The sequence below is a fragment of the Chaetura pelagica genome, unplaced genomic scaffold (assembly GCF_000747805.2).
Source record: "Chaetura pelagica isolate M959 unplaced genomic scaffold, ChaPel_1.0 scaffold188, whole genome shotgun sequence".
NCBI classification, from domain to species: Eukaryota; Metazoa; Chordata; class Aves; order Apodiformes; family Apodidae; genus Chaetura; species Chaetura pelagica.
Genome location: NW_009954196.1, coordinates 1860250 through 1873505, shown reverse-complemented (window position 1 = coordinate 1873505; position 13256 = coordinate 1860250). Strand labels below are relative to the sequence as shown.

The following is a 13256-nucleotide window of genomic DNA, read 5'->3' as shown; positions in this document are numbered from 1 at the left end:
GGGAGGTATTGTGTGTGTAGGCGGGAGGGGGGGGGGGGGGGGGGGGGAGATGATAATCAAAATAATACTGGTTTAAAAGAGTAAGATTTTTTTAAAAACTCTGAAGCCAACACTTTACAACCTGATACTGAATGTTTCTGCATTTCGTAAAGGAAGTCACAGGTCCTCTCTCCTCCAACAGACTCAAAAGCACCAAACTCAAAGGCAGTCTCTTTTGTCCCATGATGCAAAAAGGAACAGCACCTCTGATTGTTACATCCCTGTATTTTCCATTCCACTGAATAATGCGCAGCGCATAATTTCCCTCTAAATATTATTACAGGGTTTCCATGCAAAACCCATGCTAAGGATCAGTGAAACAAGCAGAACAAGCACTCTCCCAACATGTCTCCAAACATCATAACTGCATGTTTGGTATGATACAGTGCCAATCATGTAGAATGTTTAAAAAACAGCGTAGATGTCTGAGGACATCTCTAAATGTCCATCTGTCCAACTTTCATCTTTGTTTTTAAAAACAGAAGTGCATGCTAAAAAAAAAAGCTATATTCAACTGTAGTTTCAGAGCACACAATAGAATGTTGCTCAAGCCTTGAACTCTTTTTTTTGTGGCTTCTCCACACTAGAGTGTACAGAATTATTTTGGCACACAATATGCTTTCTCTTGAGATTTGTGTAAACACTGAAGTATCCTAACGATCTTTCTTTAGCAAAACAGGACAAAAGTCCTGTTGAGAAGTGGGAGCAACTTCAAGTCTTTCCCAGTTGTTTCAACAGCTTCAAAGCAAGATTCATTCTTCCTTACATGCACTTCAAAAAATAAGTCGCATTTATAGCTTTATACTACAATAACATCTGTAAGGCATAGCTCAATATCAAGTGGAATATGTTCACTGCATTACCCACAAGTTGCCCAATATCTGTTGCATCTCTTTCTCCTCAAAGTGTGCTTTGCCATCTGACCAAAAGACTATCCATTCTACACCCAGCCAGCTCACCCAGAAGCCCATCTATACTAACAGAAAATGAAATTCTCCTTTTTGACTTGAAGAATCACTACTGTGAATGTAAACAGTATAAGCCACTATTCTTCAAAGTGAAGAATAGTGCAGGCTTAGTTATATTTTAATACAAGACAAAAGCAAATTCTTCCTAGATGGAAAAATAGAACTGCTGGTCAAGAAAGTCTTATTTCAGCAGCATTACTTGTCCATAAAGTAGAAGAGATGGATTTGAGAATGTCAATACAGCCTCCTGTGACACACCACATGAGTCAAAAAAGGTCATCTTATTTGTATCAAGACTCTTTTTCTATGGTTATAAAGCTTGCCAAGAGAGTGTGTAATCCTCCCGACTGCAGTGATTATTTGAAATTTGAGATAAAGCTGTACAAGTCTCCAAATCACTTTCAGACAAATGCAGTTATTTTTTGCAGTACCAGGCTCCTTTCCTTCTTTGTTAAATAGCCAAAGGCACCACAGTTGAAGGAAGAGTAGTAAGAGAAAAAAAGCTGTATTTTTATTTGGAAGTGGCAAATTGTTATTTGCAGAGAGGTACAAAATATGTCTTACTAATAACTTGATATGGTCTTGAACAGAATAAGTGTGGAAAACTAGAATGAATTTCATCAGTGCCTACAATAACGTAACAGCCATACAAATCAGCTGCAAGTCTGGCTCAGATCCACTAGCTTTATTAAATTTAATCCAGTCAAGTGTCCTGCTCCTTCACCAGAAGTTGAGCCTTAGGGTTGCAAAAGGTGACTTACAGTACAGGGCTCAAGCCAGGCCAAACCCATCTCAATTTACTGTCTGGGTATACTAAGCTGAAGCACCTAAAAAATTGATTGTCCAGCTGGCAAAAAAAAACAGGAAACTGAGTTCCTAGAGTTTTCAAGAGGATCAAAGAATTACATGCTGCTCACAAAACAAAAATCTTTGGTCCAGTTGACTTTTGAGCAGCTGATGAAACACGAACAATGGAAAAGATACATTAGGAGAAAAAGCTTCAGGATGGAATCATGAACTCTATTACAGGATGCTGTGGAAATCAAAAGGCCTTCAGATAAATTACTGGAGGATCCACAGCTATTGAAAAGTCATTTTGATACAGTGTGTAACTCAGGAAGCTTTTGCATTGTTGCTCACTGGGAGATTACAATTGGCAAAAGATCATTGTATGCATGCTTTGTTGCTTAAATGCCTCTTTCCTTGAACAAACTCTACTTGCATTACTTCAGACAAAATACTGAAAAAGGCAGACCACCAACCTAACCTCCCACAACCATGCCATAGAAAGGCCCACCCTTGCACAAACACAACCTGCTATGGAGATGAAGCACACAAGAACACTCTCAGTGATTTCCACCAGCAGAAGACGTGTTCATGAGATTTACACTTCTCACCAGGATTAACTTAGGATTTTCTTGACAATTATGAAAGAAACTCCTGCATAGCCTAAAAAAAGTTTAAAGTGCTTAACAAAAATCCCTCTGTGTTTTTACTGTTAGAATCAGAAGTAAAACAGGACACACATCCTGCTTATCTTGCCACCCTTCTGAAGAAGTCTCCAATAGAGTTGTTCTGTTTGCTTGTAACAAGAAAATCTTTTCACATCTGAAGCATATAGGAAGAGGGTGAGATAGCATACATTTTTCTTCTTCCCTTTCTGCCACTGATGTTTACTCTGCTTTAAACATGTCAGTTAGCATTCTTTCAATCAAAAAAATATTATATCCTCTCAACTTTCCAGCTTTCACCTGAACTAGCATCACACAAAAGGAAGGTACCTGAAATTTGCCCTGTTCCTTCTTCCATTCACCTCAGTTCCAATAACTTTTTCCATTCTCAACACAAACTGTTATACCATTTCATTTTCACATGGCTAAATGTATGTGGTGACCATGAGAAAGGCAAACTGCTCGAAGTGTTCATACACATGTACATACTTATGCTAATGCTCACAATGAATGCATTCTCCTAAACCCCATTTCTTGTTTGCCTTGAGACACTCCCAGCAGGAAAACACAATGTACTACAATTGGTGAACAAAGATGCTGCATAGGTGACTAATTTCCTTTTAGGTTCACAGCACCAGTCAAATATAGACTCAATATAGATTATAAGGTGTCAAATCTATTTCCATGTTATGTGCAGCCCAATTTTCAAAACAAGGTACTGTGGTTGTTAATGCATCTTTCATTTTCACCAGTATGGAATTTTCCATTTTGTCTGACAAGCAAGATATATACGCTCCCTCCACCCTCAAACACACAGTCAGTTGCCATTATTTTCTTATTGCCTTCTCCAATTCTTAAATTGCAAAAGCAAGACATCTGCTTTCTGTTACTGTTGCTCTATATATTTATTTTATTGCTTTCTGGTGGTGCAATTGTAAGCACTGCCTATCAGCTTGGAGCACTGCCTATCAGCTTGGAGCACATATCCCTAAAGACTGAAGTCCCTCTCCTCTTGTCCACAGAAATTGATATACTGGAAAACAGAAAAAGGAGGATGAATTAGACACTCTTTACCCTGCTCCAACTTTTGAACAATTCCCCTCAAGTATAGATAAAATAAATTTAACTCTTTTCAAGTTCACAATTAGGCTCTCTAAACTCAGGTCCTGCTGTTTCAAGAAAATATTTGGAGCAGATTTTTTTAACAGCACACAGTACTTATACATAGCAGTCACTTTGTAAAATTACTCAGTAAAAGCTTTTGGGAGCTAATTCTCTGTCCATCCTATTTGAGAGGTCATTGGCAGTCTGGTGAGATTCCCACCGATTGGAAAAAAGGTATCATAGTCCCTATTTTTAAAAAGGGGAAAAAGGAAGATCCACGCAACTACAGACTGGCCAGTCTCGCCTCTGTGTCCAGCAAGATCATGGAACAGATCCTCCTGGAAAATCTGCTAAGGCGCATGGAAAATAAGGAGGTGATTAGTGACAGCCAACATAGCTTCAACTAAGGACAAAACATTCTTGACCAATTTGGGGGCCTTCTACAGCAAGGCTACAGAGATGGTGGATAATGGAAGAACAACTGACTTCATCTACTGTCCCACATGACATCCTGGTCTCCACACTGACCAGACATGGATTTGACAGATGGATACCACTCAGTGGATAAGTAATTGGCTTGATGCCTGTACCCAGAAGAGTTGTAGTCAATGGTTCAGAGTCCAAGCAGAGGCAAGTGATGAGTGGTGTTCCTCAGGGGTCAGTACTGGGACCAGTGCTGTTTAACATCTTTGTTTGAGACACAGACAGTGGGATTGAGTGTATCCTCAGCAAGTTTGCTGATGATACCCAGCTGTGTGGTGTGGCTGACACCCTAGAAGGAAAGCGATGTCATCCAGAGGGTCCTTGACAGGCTGGAGAGGTGGGCCAAGGCCAAACTCATTAAGTTCAACAAGGTCAAGTGCAAGGTCCTGCACCTGGGTCAGTGAAACCCCAGACACAAACACAGGCTGGGGGGAGAAAGGCTACAGAGCAGTCCTGAGGAAAAGGACTTGAGGGTGGCAGTAGATGAGAAGCTCAACATGAGCCACCAGTGTGTGCTGGAGCCCAGAGAGCCAATTGTGTCCTAGTCAAGTGTGGCCAGCAGGGCCAGGAAGGTGATTCTGCCCCTCTACTCTGATGAGGCCATACCTGGAGTAGTACATACAGCTCTGGAGCCCTCAGGACAGGAAAGACATGGACCTGTTGGAAAGGGTCCAGAGAAGGGCCACAAAGATGATCAAAGGGCTGGAGAACCTCTCCTATGAAGACAGGCTGAGGGAGCTGGGGCTATTCAGCCTGGAGAAGAGAAGGCTCCTGGGAGACCTTATAGTGGCTTTTCAGTACCTGAAGGAGGCCTACAGGAAAGTTGGGAGGGGCTTTTCACCAGAAAGGGTAGTGGTAGGACATGGGGTAATGGTTTTAAACTGAAAGAGGAATTTAGATTAGACATCAGAAAGAAATTCCTCATCATGAGGGTAGTAAAGTGATGGAATAGGCTGCCTAGGAAGGTTGTGGATACCCCTTCTCTGGAGGTGGTCAAGACCAGGTTGGATGAGGCTTTGTACAGCCTGGTCAAGTGTGATGCGTCCCTGCTTGTAGCAGGGAGGTTGGAACCTGATGATCTTTAAGGTCTCTTCCAACCTTAACAATTCTGTGATTCTATGATCAATACCATTTAATCTCTGGCTCAGTCCTCTTCACAGCAGCTCCTCTGCCTGAAGCAATTTTATATTTTTATCCAAAAAGTTATGTAAGTGGTGCTGTAGCAGTGTGTGAAAACAGTATGGGCATAACACACAAGCACAAGCAGCAGTGAAGTACAAAATGAGGAAAAAAAACCACACTAAATTTGAATTTTATGTCCTAGATCAGTAATATTTTTGCTTAGCCAATTTGACAATGCAAAGACATAAGCCTTCTCATTATGGCCCGCAAATAAGAAAAAGTATGAAGGCAAAGAAAGCAAGTTCTGCTTCAAGCAGAGGTGAAGCAAAGTGTCTGGAGACAGTATTGCAAATGAGTAATTTTCCAGGTCTGCGTTGCTGCACAGGGTTAAAAGCTTCCTATCCCAGAGGGGCAGCAAGACCTCCTTTGGCTCTCCTCTTCCTGCAGCTGCACCAATCTCATTTGTCCCAAACTACCCTACCTGAGCTTCAAGTTAAGTGCAGCCCCACAATGACTCTTCTTCATATTCTTTTTCTGAAGTTACTGTTCCATTTTAAGGGGGGGAGGAGGGGGAAGAGAAGGGAGGGAGAAACAAAAAAATCAACCATACAAAATAATTCACAAAAGAGGTCATACATGAAATTCTTATTATGAAAATGATATAGAAATGCTCATTCATTTCAGCTACAAGCAGTGAAGTTGTAGCATCTAATTCAGACACTTGATACAGCAAACAGAAAGGATGTGAGCTATTCTTTTTCCATAGTAACAAATGGGCAATTACATTGCCTACACAATTGATTTGAGTAGCTCAGAACATAAAGAGTGCAGAGCCAGGAAACACAAACAGGTAGGATTTGTCAACGCAGCACAATACCCTGACTGCTCAGCATTTTCTTTTTGGAAAGCAGTCTCAGCTCCTAGCTGTGCTCATAGCCTACAGAAAGGGAGTCCCAAAATCTTCTGTCCCAGCTACATAAGCTGCCACATCCCAGGCTGTTTGAACTATATACTCCAAGATGCATTCTTTTCACTTTGCAGGGAAGTGAATACACATGGAGGATAAAGGAGGAATGTAAAAATTAACCAGTCTGCGTAGACACACACTATATGAACACCACCAGCTTTGCAGACATCTTGGGCCAAACTGCTTAATTTGGCTCTCCTTCTACAGAACAAAACAAAAAACCCTACCACAAAGATGAAACAACCACCAGCACAGGAAAGGGTGTGAATACCAAGAAAACAGTGAACACACTCCCAACCTAGAAGTGAAACCAAATGTAGCAAATGCTACAATTGCTTTATTGTCTCCTACCTCTACCAAATGCTCAGTCCCAATTCTTTTTAGCAAGTATTTAGTAAGAACAGCAAGATGTTCAAAGCCATTTATAAAGAAAATGGTAACACATATGAAGAAATCATAGTTTGAAAAGGTTGGAAGTGACTTACTGCCAATTAATAACTAGCCAGAAGCCAAGCTTAGGTATCCAAAAGCCCAACTCCCATATAACTTGACTGTATAACCTATCACACTTCTCCCCAGACCAAATACAACTCAGATCTATGAATGATGTAATGGCAAAAACACACACATGGCATATGTTAATATATAAATTAACTTCTAATAGTCATTTCACTGACAATTGGGGGGATGAAGGGTAGAACAGAACACAAGAGGGGCTGTATATAGGTTTACTAAGAGTTATTTGATGGCCTAGTAACTCTTCATTTTACAAAGACGCAGACAAGTGTGTACAGAGACCAGTACAACTTTGTTGACACAAAACCATAACCCCCAAAGTCATACCAGCTGTGTGCATGTGCATTGCATACTCCTTCACTTTTCAGAGATGCGGGGAAAAGAATAAAGCCAAAACACTAATTACAGAGGTATCAAAATTATTTTCCGATATCCAAGCAGAGCTACTATCAGCACAAAGCCAAATTACAAAACACATGTTCTGTAAATATCAACAAAATTCTTTGGTTTTGCACCTTGTAGCCCTTGCGACAGAGGGAAATGACTTCACACACAGCAGTGTTTTCAGTCACTGTCAACTCTATTTCCTGCATACTACACTGATAACGTAACTGCCAAGAACTAAAAAATTCTGATTATGTATTAAAAAATAGTTTTGTGGACCCCTTCATGCAGCTTCCAGAAGCACCAGAAGATCTGTGGACCAGAGCTTTGAAAAACTCTGTTCCAGGCAATGAAGTCATTCAGCCCTGTCATTTTGTCTTGCAGTGCATTGCTTCTTACTAACTCTAGAAGCTACTGTATATGTCCTGATAAAGGCTAAACTAGATTATTCACAAAATTAAGTCACATCTTTAATTATGTCAAAATTAATCAGTGCTTTATTAGCAATTTTATACCACAAGGTAACTTTCTAATTTCCAAAAAAAGTAAAATTTGCAAGAGTGTACATCAATTTGCTGTTTCTGCAATACTATTACTTGGCAGGGGCAAAGCAAATAAAACTGTGATTTCAACTTCTTTTCAAACAAAAGTGACATGGAACAAACCGGAGGCAACAAATAGTTGAAATGCTGTTCACCTGAAGGTTTTATCCCTAAGCAAAAGTCCCACAGTTTTACACAGGACAAAAAAAGCAGCTGCTTGTCTAAATGAAACAGACTGCTGAATCTTTGTCTAGTTTCCAGACAGCATCAAAAGCATCTCTATTATTTGTCATTCTTAACAGAAGCATCAGGGGCTTGACTAAATATGTAGACAAAATGCTCTTCTGTACAGGTGTCACTTCAAATCATAGTTACTTAATGTGATAAGGCAGTCTGAGCAGGTTTTGCTGCCAACACCTTTGCTGGACTTGTGCTGGAGATATATACAATGCTATTGCTGCAATTTAATTTGAAACTATTAAACTTATTTTAAAAACAAGTGCATTGAAGAAACAACTAGATTGTAAGATTTCCAGTTCACTACAACAGAGCTTAATTTTCTCATATAACTTGTTTGACCCACAGTGTAAGCAATATCACTTAGATAATAAAAAATGTTCATACGCTAAGGGCAAACTGTTAATGCTCAATGTTATTGCCACTTTGAACTACATTATATCTGTCAACTATAGTTCCTGCTTAGTCCTTTGCCTACTATTACACTTCTCCGGTTTGCACAAAGACTAATAGCTGATCCTTCCTGTCAGTACATATCAGGAAAATAAGGATTAGAAAATTTACTTGGGGATGTGGAAATGTAGCTGTTGTACATACAGATGTCTTCCCAGAGAAAAGCTATAAAAACAAGCAAGTGCTGCTCACTAAGATTCTTCTGCTGCATAGCTGTGGTCTTGCAGTCAGTCTTCGCCTATCACCAGGATGAAGGTGGTGTTCTGGTATTGTGAAGATGACTTGTAAGAGAGTGTGCACATGCCAAACAAATAATCCCATTTTCTCCCTTATCTGTAAAAGCAAAGCTGCTGCTTTTAAGGTCCCACCTTATAAACTTGTAGATAGTCATTACCAAGGAGGACAGTAGCTCAAAACTGTTTTTTAGAGTCTTGGAAACACTAAAATTACCTTAAAAATAAAGAACCTCTGTTTCTAAATAGGGCCCAAAACACACACAAAAAAAAAAGCCACCCAAAAAAATCCACAACAAAACACCAAAAATGCACAGAGAGCTGGATTTGGTTTGGCTTTCTGCATTCACCCATCATTTTACCCTTGCAACTCCTCCTTATGTAGAAGTAGTGTTTTCTTACTTTCTGCTTAGCCCCAGAAGTTTCAAGGCATGAGGTATACAAGCCATACAAAACAGCTATTTAATCATAAAAATAAGAATACTGGTTAATTTTCCATGCCAGGGTCGACACTGATAAAAAAGAGAATAAAAGAAAGCTTATAGTTTTTAGTATTGAGTGCGAACAGTAAAAGAGATTTAAACAACTTCAGCTGTTTCCTGTAGAACAGACACCCCACACAATCTCAAAAGCAATCTCTACAACACACAGACTCTCAACTCCAGGCTTCCAGGCAAAACCCACTACATTTGTTTTGACCAATTGGGTGATAACATAACTATGTAGAACTGCCTCTAAGAGCCCCACAACATCTTGTTGGAACACTGTTGCTTTGGGCACATTACACAATAGCAATGTGTTAGGGCACAAACCCAATAAAGCAGACTTCTGTCAGACTGAGGGGCTCAGAAATCCTTCTGACCATCCCTGACAGCAGACTTCTCATCACCAATATTAAAGACAAGGATAGAAAGAGATCCAGGGATAGAAAGAGATCAAGTAATGTGTGATCTAACAGATGTGTGATAGAAACAAAGGCAAAAACAGAAAGAAATTTTCTCAAGATTGCTTAAATGGCTTCTTCTTCCAAGGTACAAACTTCATACTACACATAATAGTTAATTCTAACGATGCATTTATACAGCAAAGAAGGTGCATCTCAGCTGCTAATGAGAAACATTTATTTACCTCTAAAAACACCAAAGTAAGTAGCAGGTAGAGTGAGGGTGAAAACTTGAGCTTAAGTGTAAAAGAGAACACGTGCAGTGTTGAATTGCTAAACCAAGTTCAACCTCTCCCTACCTGCACTGCAATTTGAATCCAAGCTAGTAGAGAAAATTAACATTTTGCAGCACAAAAGTGCAAATATAATACTACATAGAAAAAGCAGCTTATCTGAAAAACATGGCTTAATTTTTATCAAAGGCAAATAGTGTCAGAGTTTCACTTTCTAGCCGCCAACTGTGAAAAACAGAGGCAACAGGAGAGGAGACAACTTGAAATGCAGTGCCATGCTTTTCCAGATTAAGATTTGGATAGGAAACTACTCTCAACAAAGCTTCTCCAGCTTTCAGCCCTGCTTTTAAGGGCAAGTATATTTGGAAACCATGTCTAAACTCTCAAGAAGGAAATGCAATGAAAAAAACTAAAAAATATTAATTAAGGAAAAGCAATATCAATCATCTTATTCCTCTTCCTCAATAATTTAATCTACTAACCTCTTTTTGAAATAACTGAAGCTATTTGTATCTAAACTAACATGCTCAGGTAAATCCAGAATGTTCTGCTTGCTTTCTATTATAGTACAGTTCAGGTTGGAAGGGGCCTTTAAAGGTCACCTAGCCCAACCTGTCTGCAATAAGCAGGGACATCTTCAACTAGATGAGATTGATCAGAGCCTCAACCAACCTGGCCTTTAATGTTTCCAGAGATAGGGCATGTACCACCTTTCTGGGCAACCTGTTCCAGTCTTTCAACTCCCTCATTGTAAAACAAATTTCATCCTAATATGTAGCCTAAATCTACCCTCTTCTAGTTTAAAAACATTACCCCTTGTCCTATCACTACAAGCCCTGCTAAAATATTTGTCCACAGCTTTCTTTTAGGCTCCCCTAAAGCACTGAAAGGCCATTGTAAGGTCTCCCAGGAGCCCTCTCTCCTCCAGACTGAACAACCCCAACTCTCTCAGCCTGTCTTCATAGGAGAAGTCCTCCAGCCCTCTTACCATCTTTGTGGCCCTCCTCTGGACTCAGTCTAACAGGTCTATGTCTGTCTTATGCTGAGGACCACAGTGCTCCAGGTGGGGTCTCACAAGTGCAGAGAGGGAGAACTGCCTTCCTCAACGTCTCAGCCACCCTTCTTTTTTATGCAACCCCAACTACTAGGGATTGGCCTGACCCAGGTGCAGGATGTTCTTGTTGAACTTCATGAGGTTCACATGGGCCCACTTCTCTAACCTGTCCAGGTCCCTTTGGATGACATTCCATCCATCAGGCATGTCAACTGTATCATTCAGCTTAGTATCATCTGCAAACCTGCCAATGGTTCACTTGATCCCACTGTCTGTGTCACTGATGAAGAAAGATACTAAACAAATGCTCCCTGTATGGTCTCCTAAGGGACACCACTAGTCACCAATCGCCATCTAGACATCAAGCTGTTGACCACTACCCTCTGGATGCAACCACCCAACCAATTCCTTATCCACCGAGCAGTCCAGCCATCAAATCCCTATCTCTCCAATTTAGAGAGAAGAAGGTTGTGGGGGACTATGTCAAAGGCCTTACAAAAGTTCAGATAGATGACACTTGTAGCTCTTCCCCTGTCCACTGATGTAGTCACTCCATTTATCTTACACACTCTTACATTTCAAAACACCTCAGCCTGAGAAATTCTTCCCATTAACCTGTGCTGTAGCTCATCCACTACAAGGATATAAGAAACCTTTTAGAGCATGAACTATTTTCTTTAATTGTATTTGCATACTTTTAGATACTTCTTCATTGGAGCTGAAACATCAGGAGACAGAATGAGACCTTTATTTTTGGTTCTCCCTTGCTGCACAAATACCACAATTAACCCTGTACTGGGCTACCCAGAGAAAGAGTAAGAAAAAAGGTCTTCAGCCATACACAGCTGTACAAAGTGGTACCACGACTGCAGAGCTATCAGCAAGAATCCTCATATCCTTTCCTTCACAGAGTGAAGAAAGGTGACCACAAACAAACTGAAACAGTAGGAGGGCTGAACATATACAATGTACAGATGGAACGGAATTTAACAGTCCAAACACAGTATCATCTGCTATGGGCTAATATCTGCTATAAGCTGAAAATTTATTCACTGGAAATGCAACAGAATAAAGTCTTAGAATTATACGCATCAGTCTGCAAGCTAGCAAGTTGATGGAATATGCAGAAAGGCAAAATAAGACTTTGTGACATTTAATAAAATACTCTCAGAAATAATGTAATTGCCTTCTGTAAGTTTCTCTCAATTCCATCTCTACAAAGTTCTAAAATAGTCAGCACCACTAGTATGGTTTTAGGCTCTTCTTTCAAGTGTTGATACAACACTGACAGAGTTCAACTGCATGAGTTACAGCATGTATTACAACTCCTGTATGAGACCCTTCTATGTCCCATCAGTACTCTGCAATTAAACTGGGTTCTCGAGATTTTTTTCTGTGGACTCATAAACACTTTTTATGAAGCTGGGCCTGTTAGCATAAAACTGCAGGTTCATTAACTTTAACCTAAACAACAATAGGAAGACAGACACCATAGTGAGTATACACTTCAAAGCAACCACACAAACAGAAGCACACAAGATCACAACCCTAACTCTTCAGAGTGTCAGGGTTTTTTTACTAGGCTATATGTCTTCAACAGCTCCTTGAATCCCTAGCTTGCACCTAGCTTGTGTCATACAAACAGCAGGTATAGGGTTTTCTGGGATCAGACTCAATTTCTTTGCCCCAAAGCCACTCTCACTGATACCTTTCATTCAAATCTTTGTTCAACCATCTGTGGTCAGCCCTTCACACCTTTCCTGAACACACAACATGCTGTGTTTCCAGCTTCAGGCGTGGTTCCTCAGTGTGTGCCACTTAGATGCGTCCTTAAAAGTCACAAATCAATTCCGTAACATTTGGTTCAGTGTTGACCCCTATTCACAAGAAGGCATGAAAGGAGCCCAGTGTAATGTAACTGCATTTCTGACGCTGCCACACTATTCTGGCTGCACTCACATGACCTCTACTTGGTTTCTGTCACTGCCAAATGGGCAGAGTACAAACAAGTGCAGGGTGGCACATCAGATCCTCTCTCTCAATGCATCAAATCAAGCAATTATAGTCCACAGCAGTCACCCTTAGGGCATTAAAAAGAGAAAGGGGAACAGCGTCCATGAAGACCAAGAAACATCACCAACGGCTTTTCATTCCCCTCTCAGTTAATACAACAATTAGCACTACCAGCTCTTGCCTACAGCAGAGCAGAAGGAAAAACCACATATATGTTGAAGTGATACACGCCAAATTAAGGAAAGGGGCTGTTTCCCTGCCCTGCCATTACAATCAATATATATATTGTTTATATAACACTGTAGGACAACAAATCTATCCCACAACTTTCTGTATTATCAGTGTAGTCTATCACTGACTTGTTCAGTGCTCCTCTTAACTCTCCTACACAACTTCTGACAAGATGTGGATTTTCAAGGGTATGTTAGCGGAACTCAAAACCCCCATTTTGTAAAATGAGCCCCTACACTCTCAACCAACATAATCACATGTATGCACAAAGAAAGAGCTTCTG

At 40.3% G+C, this 13256-nt stretch overlaps 1 protein-coding gene across 1 annotated transcript in view; it reads right to left on the bottom strand.

Moving 5' to 3' along the window:
- TSPAN5 (tetraspanin 5) overlaps positions 1-1010 on the bottom strand; it is a 26598-nt gene extending 25588 nt beyond the window's left edge. Inside the window, exon 1 of the mRNA XM_010003188.1 lies at positions 903-1010. Within this exon, the coding sequence (XP_010001490.1) occupies positions 903-1010 (108 nt within the window). The remainder of the gene's footprint in view (positions 1-902) is intronic.
- Between the last annotated feature and the right edge of the window lie 12246 nt (positions 1011-13256).